Source organism: Pipistrellus hanaki (assembly GCF_964339955.1).
Source record: "Pipistrellus hanaki genome assembly, chromosome: 19".
Taxonomy (NCBI): Eukaryota; Metazoa; Chordata; class Mammalia; order Chiroptera; family Vespertilionidae; genus Pipistrellus; species Pipistrellus hanaki.
The window spans coordinates 14,204,677-14,221,052 of NC_140521.1; the positions used below are offsets into that span (position 1 = coordinate 14,204,677).

At 38.8% G+C, this 16,376-nt stretch overlaps 1 protein-coding gene across 2 annotated transcripts in view; it reads right to left on the reverse strand.

The window, feature by feature from the left end:
• Positions 1–695: 695 nt before the first annotated feature.
• The window catches only part of ZBTB44 (zinc finger and BTB domain containing 44), a 30,940-nt gene continuing 15,259 nt past the window's right edge, over positions 696–16,376 (reverse strand). The window contains exons 3-6 of one of the 2 annotated variants that reach the window (XM_084868304.1): positions 14,144–14,228; positions 11,894–12,057; positions 10,579–10,662; positions 696–7,856 (exon numbers count right to left, since the gene is read on the reverse strand). In XM_084868304.1, coding sequence (XP_084724430.1) covers positions 7,846–7,856; positions 10,579–10,662; positions 11,894–12,057; positions 14,144–14,228 — 344 coding nt within the window. In that variant the 3' untranslated portion in view covers positions 696–7,845. Of the gene's footprint in view, positions 7,857–10,361; positions 10,663–11,893; positions 12,058–14,143; positions 14,229–16,376 lie in introns of both variants that reach the window. The other variant, XM_084868303.1, reaches the window with a different exon arrangement.

Sequence of the window (16,376 nt, forward strand, 5' to 3'; positions counted from 1 at the left end):
GAATTTGTGAAGTTAGAAAGCCTTTCCTTGAGGCTCTCACAGGCTTGCTACCTGTGCAATGAGCTGCTTTCCTCCTCTTTTCTACTCCCTGCTATTATTATTGAAAAGTCACCAATAGGTTTCTAATCAATAAAGAGTAACTTCAGAAAGGTTTAGAGCAGTGTTTCCCAAAGTGTGGTACGCGTCCCCCCAGGGGTACGGGAAGAGTTTGGTGGGGGTACGCGTTGCACCGGAGTTTGGTGGGGATATGCACTGCACCGTGCTTAGCTGTGCCTAATTCTATGTTCTCATGAGTACGAGGGGTACTCAACGTTACGAAAATTATAGAAGGGGTACACAAATGTCAAAAGTTTGGGTAACAGTGGTTTAGAGCAACTTCTCAAGATGCAGCCCACCCATCACTCGGGAAGTGGTTTTGCAAAGAGCGAGTTCCATAGCTGTAGGACTTGATGCTTCTCTCGCTCTCCTGTGGCCCCTTCGATCTTAGGGGTGGGGTGCGTGCAATCTTTGCACTTGCAGCTCTTTCTTAGGCCCAGAAAGCTGACAAGTGCTGTCCAATGCAATGCTCCCCGGTGTGCACACGCATGGATGCTAATCCAGGTTATGTATTCTGATGACTTTCTGTATTCACTTGACCATAACCCGATGCCACCAATTCTTCCTTCCAGCCAACATTAAATAACAACAGCAGGAAGTTTTAGTCCATAAAGCATTAAGATATTTTAATGAGGAAAAACCCATTATCTTAGTCTTGTTTCTATTCAAAGACACTCAAATGTAATTTTTCCCTGCCTATCCCTTCTAACTTTGTGACCATGTAATAAAGGCCAGTGTAAAGATTTCTTTTTTTAAAAAAAGTTTAAACCTTTTTAAAAAAGATTAAACAACCAAGCTAGCAAAAATGGTACTCAATACATACTTTCCTTATATCAAACAGGCTAGTATTTCAGTACAGTGTAACTATACAGAATATATACAATACACATGTGCACAAAGCAAACACTATAGGCTCAGAACAGATTTGAAAAAACAATCTTCACATTGATTACAATAACTCCAAAAATGATTGTAATGTTCAAACGGCACTTGGTTTACAAAAAAGTCACAAAATATATATATATATGTCATCACCAAGAACTACGGTTCCTGTAAAATACTAATAGCCGGAGACTAGTATACAAAACGTGAGGTTCTGACACCGTATACACTGTTAGGAAGTAAAATCCCACACCACTGTTGTTGCTGTTGGAAGTCAAACATGCCAAGGAACTTATAAGCTATGGCCACAGTCACTGAGAAAAGCCACACGTGAATGAGATGACTGGGAACGGAGCTGGTGAGCGGGGTGGGGGCTGGCGCAGTGGGGAGAGCTGCACTGGTTGTGGGAGGGGGAGAAGACACACACCATCTACATAATTTAATTCACATTTCCTCCTCAGCATTACCTGCCCCCCACCGGGATTCGTAATGCTGTAACTAGCAGGTCTCCCAGCCTCCTGGATGCTGGGCTGTAGGAAATGGGACTAAAGCAGCCCCCTGAAGACTGGGGGACAGCTTCCTGCTGGGCTGGTGGTCCTACAGAGTCCTCCAGTTTGAAATGGAGCCGGATTTACATGTGCGCTCTGTAAGATATTGAGCTAATGTAGCAGCAACTAGGAAATTACAGAAACAAACCCACAATTTTATTTAAAAAATCCATCTCTGTTAACATTAAAACGATTTTTTCCCTTCATATCTGTCTCCTTTAACCAGACATTGATTTCTCCTACCACGGAATTATGACCTGTTGTCTCTGGTCTGACTTTCTCATTTTGTCGCTGTGGAAAAACGCATGTCCTAATGCTGGAAAGTTTAAATTTACTGTTAAAAACGGGAATATAAGAATTTTAAAGTAAACGAACAAAGTCTGTTCTAAAAGTCTCTCTCACAAATATATATATATTTAAATATTAAAATAGGCTACATAGACTCTTTATAAAATGGCTTTTGAAAAGATAGCAGAGACTCGAAGCAGCCATGCACTATCCCCCGGTCGGACTAAGGTGCCATGAGGGTGCCTTCCGCAGAGGCAGCGCTCTCCACTGATGCGGGAGCACCAGTAAGACAGAAAAACCAACGACTACTGGGACTTGGATGGAAACCAAATTCCACCCTTGGAGGACTGTTCTTTATTGAAAAGACCTTGAAATCTAGGCGTCAGAAGCCATCACTCTGTACAAGGAAGAAATGGATCAAGTCTAAGGATCTGACTCCTTCCAGATAAATACCCGGGGCACTTACTTCAGGAGGCACCTGCGAGATAAAGAACAGTGCAACTTCCAACCACGCGCTGGACTCCTCTCAGCGTGAGGGCCTCGATCGATTGGCATCTGCCACCTGCAACCCACCCGTGTCTCAGAGAAGCTGCCCGGCTGTTCCCATCTTTGAATGATAAGCCCACTGACGCCCAGGGAACAAGCGGGGGAGACGAGGGCTCCTGGACTGTGCTTGGTGACCTGAACATTCATGCACAGTGAGATTTTTAAAAACTTAACTGAATAATGAAAACTGGATATGGTTAGATGGCATTTGAGAAAGGACAATTTATTGATAAAAGAAGTTCTAGCCCCTGAAAAGCCATCAGACAGTAATTTTATCAAAGAACCATCACAATTGAGCCCAGCACTTTAAGCTAATCAGGAAAAATTATTCAACTGAGAAGAGAAAGGCAATACAAATTTGATTTTAGAAAGAGGCACTTCAAACTAAAATTTATTCATTTATTTATTTTGCCAGAATGGTGTGACTCAGTGGTTTGAGGGTCTACCCAGGAGCCAAGAGGTAACTGGTTCTATTCCCAGGTTGTAGGCTTGATCCCCAGTGGGGGGCGTGCAAGAGATAGCTAATCAATGGTGTTTCTCTCTCATCAAGGTTCCTCTCTTTCCCTCTTCCTTCCTTTCTCCCTAAAAACCTTAGGGGAAGAAGAGTGATTACAAAAATGAGTTTAGATTTTGTCTTCTATCAGCAGTCTGAACTCTTTTTTTCTTTGTAAACGATCAGGTAAACAGCAACCCTGGCATTGGTTGGAGCTGCCTGGGGCTTAACTTACACTTCCAGGCGGGCTCATTGCTCAGACACTGCCAACTGAGAGGCCTGTGACATCGCCTTCAGGTGCAGAGGCTGTATGTAAAGGCATAAGCGCATGGATCTACTACTTTATCATAAAAATATCATCACTATGATATAGTGAAACCATCTAACGGTATAGTTTATTATGAAGTAAAAAAAAAAAAGTACACCTATGATGTCACCTAGAGTCTTCTCCCATAAACTGACAGATTTAACTTTCTATTAATAAATCTCAAGATACTTATTATCTAAAAATGAAATATCCAGAGTGTTTGTTCCTTAGTTGAGCCTGAAAGCTGGTTCAATTTCACTTGTTTAAGCTGAACCATTATTACTTTTTGCAAATTTGTCTTGCTGAGGACTATCTACATGGTCAGACAACTCAAAGATAAAAATTGGGTCCAAGCAAAATAAGGAGTTAGTCATTTGATGATTTTAATGTAAAGCCTGTAAGATTATGTTCAGCTATAACTATTCCTCACAGACATATTTACTATAATGGAGATTCTCCCAATTTTGTTTTACTGCTTCAGAGAGAGAGAGAGAGAGAGAAAAAAAAAAAAATCAGGCTTCTATATACTCTCCTTTCATTAACTTTCAAAACATAAATATAAATAAAGCATCTTATGTCAATAACTCGGTGGGAAAACCACATTACCTTTTAGCAACTTTGGGTCCTTTCAAAGCGAACTTTGAAGCCTCTCCCCAATTAAGATTAACACCTAGAAAACTGTGATCCTGCACTTGGACGTAAGTATGTTTCAGTTATAACCTCACCTTTCCCAGATGAGTGGAAATACTTAAGTGCTGCATGAACGTTTCTCCTTCTCTTCATCTATTCCTCAAATCTCACCCTCTTTTCAGTTAAATATTACAATTTTGGGATGGTTCATTCATTAAGTACTAATTCTCTGCACGAACTATCCAGTATCCATCACCACACAGTAATGTTGTTTGTTCTCCCCCCACTCCTCCCACCAGGGACTACAAAACTGAGATGAACACATGATCTGAGAATCTTCAAAATAAAGCCACTAAAGCAGATGACTGGTCTCTATTCAGATTAAGGTAAGTACGAGAATAAAAAATAAGAAATAAAATACTGAAAGAGCAATACAGCTTTCAAAGGCTCCCAGGGAACTGTTTCCACATCAGGAGAGACTGACTCAGTAGTTTGAAGGTAACAGTGTTATCAATAATAAATACACCAGATGTGCTGGCTAGTCCACTTCGGTAAAATACTTTAGCGAAATGGAAGCTTTTTTGTTTTGAAAGCCAAAAGGCTTTATGTCCTAACAAGGAACGAAATTACTGTAAGTCAGAGTGGCTGCTGAAATATAAGACTGAATAAGGCTATTTAAATATTTTAGTACACTTTGTCAGTTCTTAAAGTTCTTGATTTCAGTGAGACAATGTAACTAAATGTATATCATTACTTGAAATAAAAATTCACTTAAATATACTTGTGGGTGACAAATTCCTTTTGCTTTCCTTTACAGAAAACTTAACATCTCTGCTCATTTCTAAACTATATCACACCGATGCAGTAGCTTATTTATGGAAAATAAATGTGTTCTCTTGTATAAAATACTTGGTTTTAAAAAGGCAATTTATTCTGTATCCTAAAATTTAAGCCCTTTAAATATCAGTTACCCTCTTGGGCCTAAGGAAAAAGGTAGCTATGCTTAAGTATTCTAAACTGGACTCTTTAATGTTTAATTACACTGACAGTTGCTAATGACTGAGATAACGTAACTGGCGTCCATCTGTTTGCAATGTTTTCCATATATTCTGGTAAAATTATATGTCCAAACATCCCTCATTTGCATGAATTTTAAATAAATCCAATTACCACTATGTACTATTATCCCTCAAAAGGTAAGCTAAATATCCTTAAACTGTATGTCAAGAAAAACGTGAGCCTCCCTGAGAGAAGGCCTTTGTTTATATCATTTGATGTTAAATTCTAGTTAGTGAACCATATTGCTAAGATTTGGGAAGAAGACAAGTAACTAAGTATGCATTTTCACAGTATTATACTCTTAATTTTTCAAAAAATGGGAAATCTGTGCAATTGTGAAATGAAAACCTAAAGTATCCATCTGGGGAAGAACAGCCAACGGTGGCGATTCCCTCTGCTGAGGGCACAGTCTACCTCAGAGCTGCCCAAGCTGTGCCAGCTCTGTTCAAGTCGAGTTCTCAGGCAGGTGTGTAAAACACCCTCTACCAACAAGATTCTAAAGCACTGATTTAACCCCACTTCTTGCCTTCTTTTAAAAATAACTCTTATTACGACTGAGGGTAACAACTTCTGGTCATAATTTTACCTATTGGTTGTCTTGTCCATGTAGATTAAAAATTAACTGTGACATTTACCTACCGGCAGGCATATCTGTTTCCAAAGTATCTGACACTGAGAATAAGAACTGTTGACCTTTCACCCTGGTGGGACGCAGCGGGGCTGTTCCACCTTACTAGTCAAGCAGCGTGCGTGTGAGCCCATCAGAACCTGCCTACGGCGCCTTTCCTGAAGGTAATGCACACATCTGAGAGCAGAGGGGTAAGAACAGATTAACGAGTGAGATTAAGAGTTGGAAACAGGTTAAAGGCAGAAGAATACGGAAAGAGACTAAAAGAAAATTAGCCTTAAAAAACTTCAATGAGTTTACTTTTCCTTCCTTTACATTTGTGGGGGGATAAAGTAAATTACAGAATTAGCAAATTAAAAAAGAAAACAAAAACAAATCACTAAAACTTAAAAAATATATTTTATTATTAATGTCTAGCACCTGGACAAAATTCAGATCTTCTGGTTTGCTGAATAAGAAACTGTATTTTGTTCCCCCTTTTTCTGATCTAATCAGGTGCTCTCATAATTATTAAACTTTGGGTATACACATGGTTACTCAAAGTTCCTTGTTCATAAACATGAATATTCCAGATCAAGGTGAGTGACGCTTTAACTGGCACTAGATGAAAAGTGAACTCCAGCCTAGAGTATCATAGAAATTCAACTATAAATCAGAAAGTTTCATTGGTTAGCAGCAAAAAAGTGATATTAAGATTTTGTTTTTCTTTAGTCTTAACTATTTCCCCCAGATTTCTGAGTCACAGACCATCATTCTATAGACTATCCTCATCTTTTACATTATTGCTTACATTGTGCAAAAACTACACTAACTGATCTTAATAAACTTGGCAACGTCTAAAAATATTTTGGGACAAGGATAACGTATCACTGCCATATGGAATTTTTGTAAACAATCTTAGCTGAGTTAAGAACGTAGTCTTAATATAATTTTTATTTTGTCTAAAACAGCACAAAAACATCCCCAACAATACATAAACCTACATATAAAATATAGAATATCTCCAATATTTTTCCTTTATATAGTATCATGACCGCATATGCAAGAAAAAGTATGGGGGGGGGGGGGGCAAGAGGAAACTAATTTAGGCAGTGACCTAATTAGTCAGACATTAACATTCAAAGACCAGGTGGACAACTTCAGCCAGAAAAGGAGTATTATAAAGAGCTCCTATGAAATTGGAATTTACATACTACAGTCTCCATTCCTGGTCATTCATGCATAGCTGGACTATTCTCAATGATGGTTTTTGCCTTCTTTTATAGAAGAAAGATAAGATTATTTGGAGGACTGGTTCTATAAAGATTCAGGGAATGCCTATTCCCAATATCAAATTTTCACCACAAAAAATGAGAATAGAAAGGACAATGCTAAAAAAAAACAAACAAAAGCAAAACCAGGCCCAGGCATCAGGGCTCGGTGGTTGAGCACTGACCTGTGAACCAGAAGGTCACAGTTTGATTCCTGGTCAGGGCACATGCCCAGGCTGCAGGCTCCATCCCCAGTGTGGGGCATTCAGGAGGCAGCTGATAGATGATTCTCTCTCACCATTGATGCTTCCTCTTTCCCTCTTCCTTCCTCTATGAAGTAAAAAAAAAAAAAAGTATTTACCTCAATAATTTTTAAGATAGCTTACCATAAATACTTCCAAAAACAAAAGGCTTTACAAAATACTGTACAACGTCCGGTGTACAGGAGTAAACATCTATTCAGGCCATCGGTCAAGTTCCTTTTAGTAGTTGGTTTCTGTGTGCCCTTCCATCTCAGGAAGGCCAACAGTCACCTGCTTCCTTCGTTACCTAACGATCTGCTGCTAGCCTATTGACAGCAATGCAAGGAGAAATGAGATGTTTTAAGTCAATCGGTTCTCCTTACGTCCAACAGTCGTATTCTATTTCTACACCATGTAATAGTGTACTTACAGAAGCAATCTCCCAGTCATGAAAAATAACAAAACATCAGTTGCAGGGCTCACAAAGTAAAAAGGGAAATTCTTCCCCAAAAACCTTTTTTTTTTTTTTTTAAAATTTAAATTTAAATGTACAAGACCAAGCACAGGCACTTTCCAAAAACCAAAATGAAGTCAAGCCATGGAATTACTCGATAGTTATCGAAGACAGCTCTGATTTTGGGGGGTCCTCTCCGGTGGCCTCGGCACAAGCACTGGTCTTGGGCGGCTCTGTCACTTCCTCCTCCTTTTCTGCCAGCCCGCCGAGAGACCCCAAGGGAAAAGTGCTTTCACAATTCTGGGTCGAGGAGACCTGTGAGATTACAGGCATTTGAACAGAGGGGTTGCTTTCAAAACTGTGTTCTCCAAGATCGTACTGAACTAGGGCCTCTTCTTGCTCGTGGTTTAGGTAGTCCGGTACTAGGAAATCACTAAGAGGCAAAGGATGAAACAGAGTTAATTCTCAAACCCGTAGTAAACAAGACACAATGAAAAGATCTGATTTGTAAAATAAGATCAGGATGTTTTATTTCTCCAATTCTTAAAGGGAGATTAAATTCAAGATTTTAGTCCTAGTCAGTTTGGCTCAGTGGATAAAGCATCAGCCTGTGGACTGAAGGGCCCTGGGTTCGAGGGCATGGACCTCAGATACAGGCTCAATAATGGACCCTGTTTGAAGTGTGTGTGGGAAGCAACCAATTGGCGTTTTTCTGTCTCTCCCGCTCCCAATCTCTCTAAAAATATCCTCGGGTGAGGATTTTTAACAAAAATTAGGAATTTAACTTTTAAACTGCTCTAAATATGAATTTAAGCGCTCTATTAAAACCAAAGTACATCAACTCTCACTACCACCAATAGATAAGATTCAATGTCACCTTTGTTTTATGTAGAACAGTTTCTATTAAGCAAAGACCATTTGAGTAAAGTTATGCTTAACCTTTCTTGGACTATATACTTATTACAAGGTATAGAAGCTCTGGACAGGTAACTCAGTTGGTTAGAGCATTGTTTTGATATGCCAAGGTTGTAGGTTTGACCTACAGTCAGTGAAACATACAAGAATCATCCAATGAATGCATAAATAAATAAAATAACAAATCGCTGTTTCTCTCTTCCCCTCTTCCTCTCTCTAAAATCAATCAATCAATGGTAGTTTTATTACTTACTGAAGATAAGTATCCTTATACATAAATGACCTTATTGGAAATTTAAAAAACTAACTTATGTGTGCCCTGTTGTTACATTTGGCATGTAAAAACTAAAATTACATTTGAATCAGAATGCTATGAGATTAGTTACATTTTAGTCCCCAGAGACTTTCGATATGATACGAATTTAATTATTGAATGTAAAATATACCAAAATTTTAACTACAGTAGATATTATCCCTGAGTGATGAGATCAGAAAAGGCCTTAATTCTTATATTCCATACTTTTAAATATTAATTTTTTTACAAGTATTTTTGTAGTTAAGACTTATATTTGTTTTATCTTAGATGTTTTAAATCTTGATTGCTTGCTTCATACTAAAATGTCAACCCATGCACTTATTCTATTGTCCAGTATTAATAAAAAAATTAAAATATGCTCATAGGTACAGCACTTTCAGATGTCATGTGACACTTTCTAAAAACTCTTCAGGCCAAAACCGGTTTGGCTCAGTGGATAAACAAACTGTAAGAATATTTGGAATTTATTTAGAAATAATTTTTAAAAATAAATGGTTTAAAATTTAAGATTTATTTTATAAGAAACAAAGAATGCCTATAGATATATTAAAAATGGACAACAGCCCTAACTGGTTTGGCTCAGTGGATAGAGCATGGGCCTTCAGACTGAAGGCTCCCAGGTTCGATTCCAATCAAGGGCCATGTACCTTTGGTTGCGGGTACATCCCAGTAGGGGGTGTGCAGGAGGCAGCTGATGTTCCTAACTCTCCCGTCCTCTCTGTAAAAAAATAAACATGTATTTAAAAAAAAATGGACAACAGAATTTTGTATCTAGAGGGAACCTTAGAAATCACCTTTCCAGCCCACATTTTATCCTTTTCTAACTTGTAAGCCCCTTCATTGGGAAAGTGACACAACAGCAGTTTATAGCAAAGCTAGAACCTGACTTCCTCAGATACCCTATAAATCAGAAAGGCAATTCCATCACAAACTAGTAATAGTAAAAGCATGAAGTTTTAAGCTAAAAGGAAAAAAGGAAAACCACTTTATCTAAATAATCATATCTGCTATAACTGCTACTGCAATTTCTCTTATTATATATTCCTTTATATAGAACTAAAAAAGAGAAATGCTCAAGAATTTTATTAACATCCAAAGAGTCTGAAGTAATCCAATACGTATCACTAAGTATCATCTAACATGGCAAGTTTCCAATAAGGTCCATTTAAGATCCACTATAGAATTACTTTAACTTCATACTATATATATGACAAAACACAACAAAAAAACACCAAAAACAAAAACCCAAGAGAAGCCTGACCAGTGTTGCTCAGTGGTTCAGCACTGACCTATGAACCAGGAGATCACAGTTTGATTCTAGGTCCGGGCATCAGGTGTGGCCTCAATTCCCAGGAGGAGGCACACAGAAGACAGCCAATCAATGACTGGCTCATCATTGATGTTTCTCTCCCTCCCTCTCCCTTCCTCTTTGAAATCAAAAACATTATTTAAAACCTTAAAAAATAAACCCCAAGAAGATCAGTAGCCTATTCCTATAGAAAAAGATTCCTAATTTCAAAAATAGTATTTTTAATTGTTTATACTTAGATTTTGCAAAATTTTATCCCTCAGATTGGAATATGGATAGGATTTTAAAAGGAATGTGCCTGGCTACCTGGCAGCCTGGTAAAGACAGAGCAGGCTGCCCTAGAAGCAGGAAGAGAGGTCAGAAAGCAGTTTCCTGGGGGTTCTCGCTGTGCACCTCACCTGCTCTGGAAGTAGTTTGCTAGCTCTGATGCTTCATGGTTCAGACTCCTCAGGTGCACGATTAAATTTCCAGAGTTGGTGAACATGGCGCCGCATGTTTTGCACTCGTAAATCCGAGGCTTGCGGATAATGTGCCGGGAAACCCTCATGTGGTGCTTATATTCCCCGAAGGAAGTGAAAGTGGCACCACATATCTGGCACCGGAAACAGCGTTTACCTTCATGCTTTAGGCGATGCATCTTTAGCGAGTAAGCCCTGGTGAACTTTTTTCCACAGCGGTCACACTGAAATGGTTTAATTCCTACAAAATAAAATGAAATATTATCTGAAAACAAATTAACTGAATTTATCAACCTCACACATTTCTGAGTTATCATTCTGTAGCAATAGATGATTTGAAAATACAAAAAATCACCAGCAAAAGTGAATTGCAGTTATCTTAGGAAAGCTACAGAATATCGGAAGTTGCTACTTAAAAAACAAACAAACAAACAAACAAACAAGGGCAAGAGGGGGGAGTAAACTAGGTAATATGCACTCAAATTGGTGTCTGAACACCCTTCAAAATCATCTATTTTACAAGCTTCAAAACACAATTTACAGTATTTAAACATGAATCAAATTCCTTATAACATTTGTTTCATTTCATTAGTGAGCTTTATATTGAAAAGATGTGAAAAAGATTAGTATCTACTGAGAGAAATGAGAAGAAAAATTTAACTTTTCTGAACATAATCAACAATCATGAGAGAACTACCACTTAGGTTTTAGGTATTTAATGTAATAGTGATAGGTCATTATCAACAGTTTTGGCAAAAAATTTTTAAAAATCTTTAGAATATAATCTGTTGCTGTATCAGTCACAGGACTGTTAGATGTTTCTAAAGAAGAGGAACATGAGATGGCACAGCTGGACACGACAGCAAGATTTCTGACTTATCAGAGGTCGGTGTTTCTCCTCTAAGAATTCTGCTGCCTTTCTGTGATCACTGAACTTGTTTCAAATCTGTTTTATACATCATTTATCCAAAATCTTTTTCACATTAAAAAAGGACTATAAAGCTAACTAGACAAGGCACAGAGAAATTCAGGATTGAAGAATCAAAATTCAATTATTAAATATTAAATCATTTTATTTAGAATTTTAAACTTATAGAGAAAACAGTACAAAGAACAATTAACACCCTTTTAACGCCATTTGCTTTACAATCCGTATTTGTGCTTCTATACCTCTCATATATACACACACTCAGCATCTTTTACTTACATTACACACATACACACATACACACATACACACACACACACAGCGCTAAGCTTTAACCTAATGCTATGCCTGTGGAAAACATACTAATAGCTTCTGACATTGCGCTATTTCAACAATAGACCTGCGCTTATCTGTTCTCATTTGGCTTCCCAGAGATACCTGTACATTTTTTAACTAAAAACCACCTGTTTGCTATTTTTAACTGGGATTCCAAAGTAAAATGCTTGAGTACTCATTCATGTCACGGTAGGGAAGGCGACGTTACCTGAGTGGATGAGCATGTGCTGTTTTAGGTTCTGAATTCGGGTGAATCGCACTCCACAAGTCGGACACTGAAAAGGCCTGTCCGGACCATTTGGGCTGGGCCGCTCTGTGCTGCTGGTGGAAGGGGCAATGTAGAGTTGGTAGGGATACTGAACGTTTTCCAATCTAGAAAACAGACCAAAGAAGGCAACCAGGCTCTGATTTTTAAGTTGAATAAACATTTCTGCACAACATTTAAGTGAACAAAAGAAAAAGCACTTAAAGATTTTTGGAAACAGTTTCACTGTTAGATGACAAGTTTCATTTGTAGCACTATGAAAAAAGTTGTCCAGAATGGTATCTTAAGCAAGGATGTACAGCACATAGAACACACCAAAAACACTTTACCTCAAGGATCTTTAATCTTTCTAATTCTTTCCTTCCTACTCCTGCTTTAATTTAGGCCCTCATCAATGCAAGGCTGAATAACTCCCTCTCTTTAGCCCACAGGCCTCTAATCTATCCTCTTGTTTCACAATGATTTCTCGGATTCAGTCAGCCACCATTTAGACTTCTGCAAAAGTTCAGTTATTTTTAGAATAAAGTCTAAACCCCTTTGCAAGGCACTTTATGACCTGAGTTCTATGTACTTTTCCAGCCTCACGTCTTGTCATAGTCCCAAACACACCCTATACTAAGCTGTTCCTCCTAATAGTTCTCTCAGTGCTGTGCTTTTAAACCCTGAACTTCCTCTATTAGTCTACCGTCATTGCCTAGATAATGCCTAGTCATTTTATGGAATGTGGTCAAGTTGCCTCCTCCTCCCCCGGAAGCCTTCTTTGATTTATCAGTGGCTTAGGTTAGCTACCTTCCTATACAGAGCAACAGAACCCTCTGCAGATCATTCGAGATTATGTTTACTTTGCCTATTTTCAACCTCTCTTCTTTCCCACAAATTGGTTTGATTCTTTTGAGGCCAAGGACTATACATTTCATCTCTAGTATCTCTACCACTTACCACAGTATCTAAGAATAGAACAGACCACCTCATTAATGTTTGAAATTAAGGAACCTAGGCACATTTACATTTGTTTACACCTTCATTATTTATTCAAATGACTGGTACCTAACCTGCTATGCCAGGTTTAGCTATTCAAGAACAATAAATCTTGTTTGCAGTCTTTGAATGCTTCAAGTTTTCAACACATACAGTATTTAAGTCTGCCCTGGGCTTTCTATGAGGAATTAATTCAGTGATCAAAGACAGACAATCCTCAAGAAAATGATCAGAATGGAAAATTAAAATAGGGTGAACCAATAGTGGTAAGTGCAGCTTTATTTTATTTTACACTGGTGGCTAGAAAACGCTCCCTTGAGAACTGACAAGTCCCCAAAGCAGAAACAAATATAGGATGTCCCGCGAACTGAAAGGAGATCTATGTGGAGATCTATGTATGCAAGGAGAACGGTCTAAAGGAGGTTGGGCAGAAGTTGTATCATATGGGGCTTTAAAAGCACTAGCAAGGAATTTAGATTCTAAATGTGAATCTATAGGAAACAAGGTCATTCCAGCAGCTACATGGAGAATGACTGGAGAACGGGCAAAATGAAATCAGAGTAGTTGAGGCAGAAGATGGTGGTGACTTGGGCTCAGGTGGCTGTAGCAGAGATGGAGGAAAAGTGGACCCGTAAGGGATTTTTTGGAGGCAGAGTTGTGAGGGCTTGTTTAAGGATGAAGTCTTAAGATTTAAAAGATTCTTTCCAAAAATTGGGACTTTTTTAAAATGCCGAAGGACTCGGGACAAATTGTTAAAAATCGGGACTGACCCACCAAAAGCGGGACGTCTGGTCACCTTAGGATAATGGGTATGTATGTAGATGAGGGTTTGACCAATATTTTCTGTAGCGGGTGGGACAGTAAATATTTCTGGCTCTGCACACCACATGATCTGTTCCAATCACTCAACTCTGCCATCCACAGACAATGTATAAACAAAGTGTGGCTATTTCCAATATAACCTGATTTGTAAAGGCTGGTGGGCTGCAACTAGCCTCTGGTCCACAGTTTGCCATCCCCTGCTATAGATACAAAAATGCTAAACAAAACAAAACAAAACTGCTGTACAGGTGCTTTCATTTCTGATGTGATAAAGCTACCTTATTACTCTGAAAAATATACTAAAATGAGGTCCCAATAAACTTATTATATAATCCCAGATAAACAACTTAAGAATTGCAAGCACAGTCCTTAAAATAACCTGTTAGTACTAACCGATCATCATCATCTGCGTGAGCATTGGTGCTGGAAGTGCTTTGAAGCGTAGGTAACCCTTCGCTGACACCTTCATCTACTGAGCCTGAAAATAAAAGAAGACAGGTGTCAACACTGCGGTGTCAATAAGCCAAGACACTAATTGTAAGCTGTAACTTTAAGCCTTTAAAAACAGACTAATGCAGCGGTCGCCAACCTGTGGTCCCTTGAGGTCCGAAAGGTTGGTGACTGCTGAACTAATGTACATGTATATCCTGAATTATTAAAAAGTGTCCTATAATACTTTAACTGTTGATGTGATTTAAAAAGAAATCACATGTAAGACAACACCTTATATTACTTAAAACCTTTTAGGACTATTTCTTTGATATAAATGTTAGAAAGAGAGCAATTCAAATGCAAACTAAACAAAAATTCACGCAAAATTAAATGTTATAACAATCATTTAAGGAACCAATTTTACTTTTTAAGTATTTTATTGATTTGAAAGAGAGGAAGGGAGGTAAGAGAGAGAAACATCAGTTGTCTCCTGCACGCTTGCTACTGGGGACCAAACCAGTACTTGTAAAAAATTTAATACTGAAAAGTATGGAATATAAGAAATTAAGGCCTTTTCTGATCTCATCACTCAGGGATAATGAAACAGTAAAGCTGAATTATAGAAACAATCAGCTTTATATGATAAGGACTATCTCATCAAGAAAGATGATGCCAAAACCGGTTTGGCTCAGTGGATAGAGCGTTGGTCTGTGGACTGAAGGGTCCCAGGTTCGATTCCGGTCAGGGGGCATGTACATTGGTTGTGGGCACATCCCCGATGGGGGGTGTGCAGGAGGCAGCTGATCGATGTATCTCTCTCATCAATGTTTCTAACTCTCTATCCCTCTCCCTCTCTGTGAAAAATCAATAAAATATATTTAAAAAAAAAAAGAAGAAAGATGCTACTCTTTCCACCACCAATAGGGAGTGCTGTTCATATAGCTTCTGCTACATCAAACTGACTCCTTACAAAAACTCTTTTCTGGTGGTGAAAACTAATCACAGTGGCCATCCACTACTGAGCATTTACCAAGGGCCGGACACTGTTCTAAATGCATAAATACAATATCTCATTTCATACTCGAGGAAGAGAAAAAGCAGCCCCTAATATTTAGGAACTGGCCGGACATGGACACTGGGCCTGGTGGTGCCAGGTAGGTGCCTGGTGTTTTCCTGATGGACATAAAACAATCTCACAGAAGACCTGCCTAGACCAGGTCACATGGTCTGAAACAACAAATAATTCTGTTTAAGCACACACAAAAACAATGGCAATGTGTAATCACAAAAACACCCAACATAAGCTACTGCTGGACATTTGTTAAGATAATCTGGCATCACCAGCCCTGAGAAAACCCACTTTCTTAATCTTCCCTAAATCATCTAACTCAAGCCCAAATCCAGTAAGTCCTTTCTAACGTCTGCTGACTGAAGCCCCAAGGCCCCATGGTGTGTGAGCTCAAGTAATGAACCCAACTTGTTTCATTACAGGTGCGCTCCTGGGGTACTCTGCAACAGGGCACTAGCCGAAATGGAGGACCCAGGAAGACAGCTGAAACTCTTGTTGCCTTGCACGGAGAACCTCAATAAAAGAGTGCACATCTAAAATCCCTCACAGGGGAGGGCTGAAGGGGATTGGGGGGGCTCTCTGGATGAAAGAAAGTGAGAGGATTAGCCAAATAACATGAACACATAATCCATAGTCAGACAATAGTGCAGTGATGGCTGGGAGGTAAGTTCAGGCCTAACTGAGCTCAAATATTTCATTGAAGTATTGGATATATTTTATTTTCCTAGAAAAAGTCTTTTGGACCGAAACCGGTTTGGCTCGGTGGATAGAGAGTCAGCCTGAGGACTGAAGGGTCCCAAGTTCGATTCTGGTCAAGGGCATGTACCTTGGTTGTGGGTACATCCCCAGTGGGGGGTGTGCAGGAGGCAGCTGGTCCATGTTTCTGGCTCTCTATCTCTCTCCCTTCCTCTCTGTAAAAAAAAAAAAAAAAAAAAAAAAAAAAAAAAAAAAAAAAAAAAAAAAATCAATAAAATATATTTGTTTAAAAAGAAAAGAAAAGAAAAAGTCTCTTGGGAATATTTTGGCTATCTAATCAGATTTGTCATTGTTCCCTGGTGTCATATGCCCAGAAGCAGGCAGGTGGTTTTGTCTGGTTCCTGATCAATGACAACTGGCCTTTAGCCA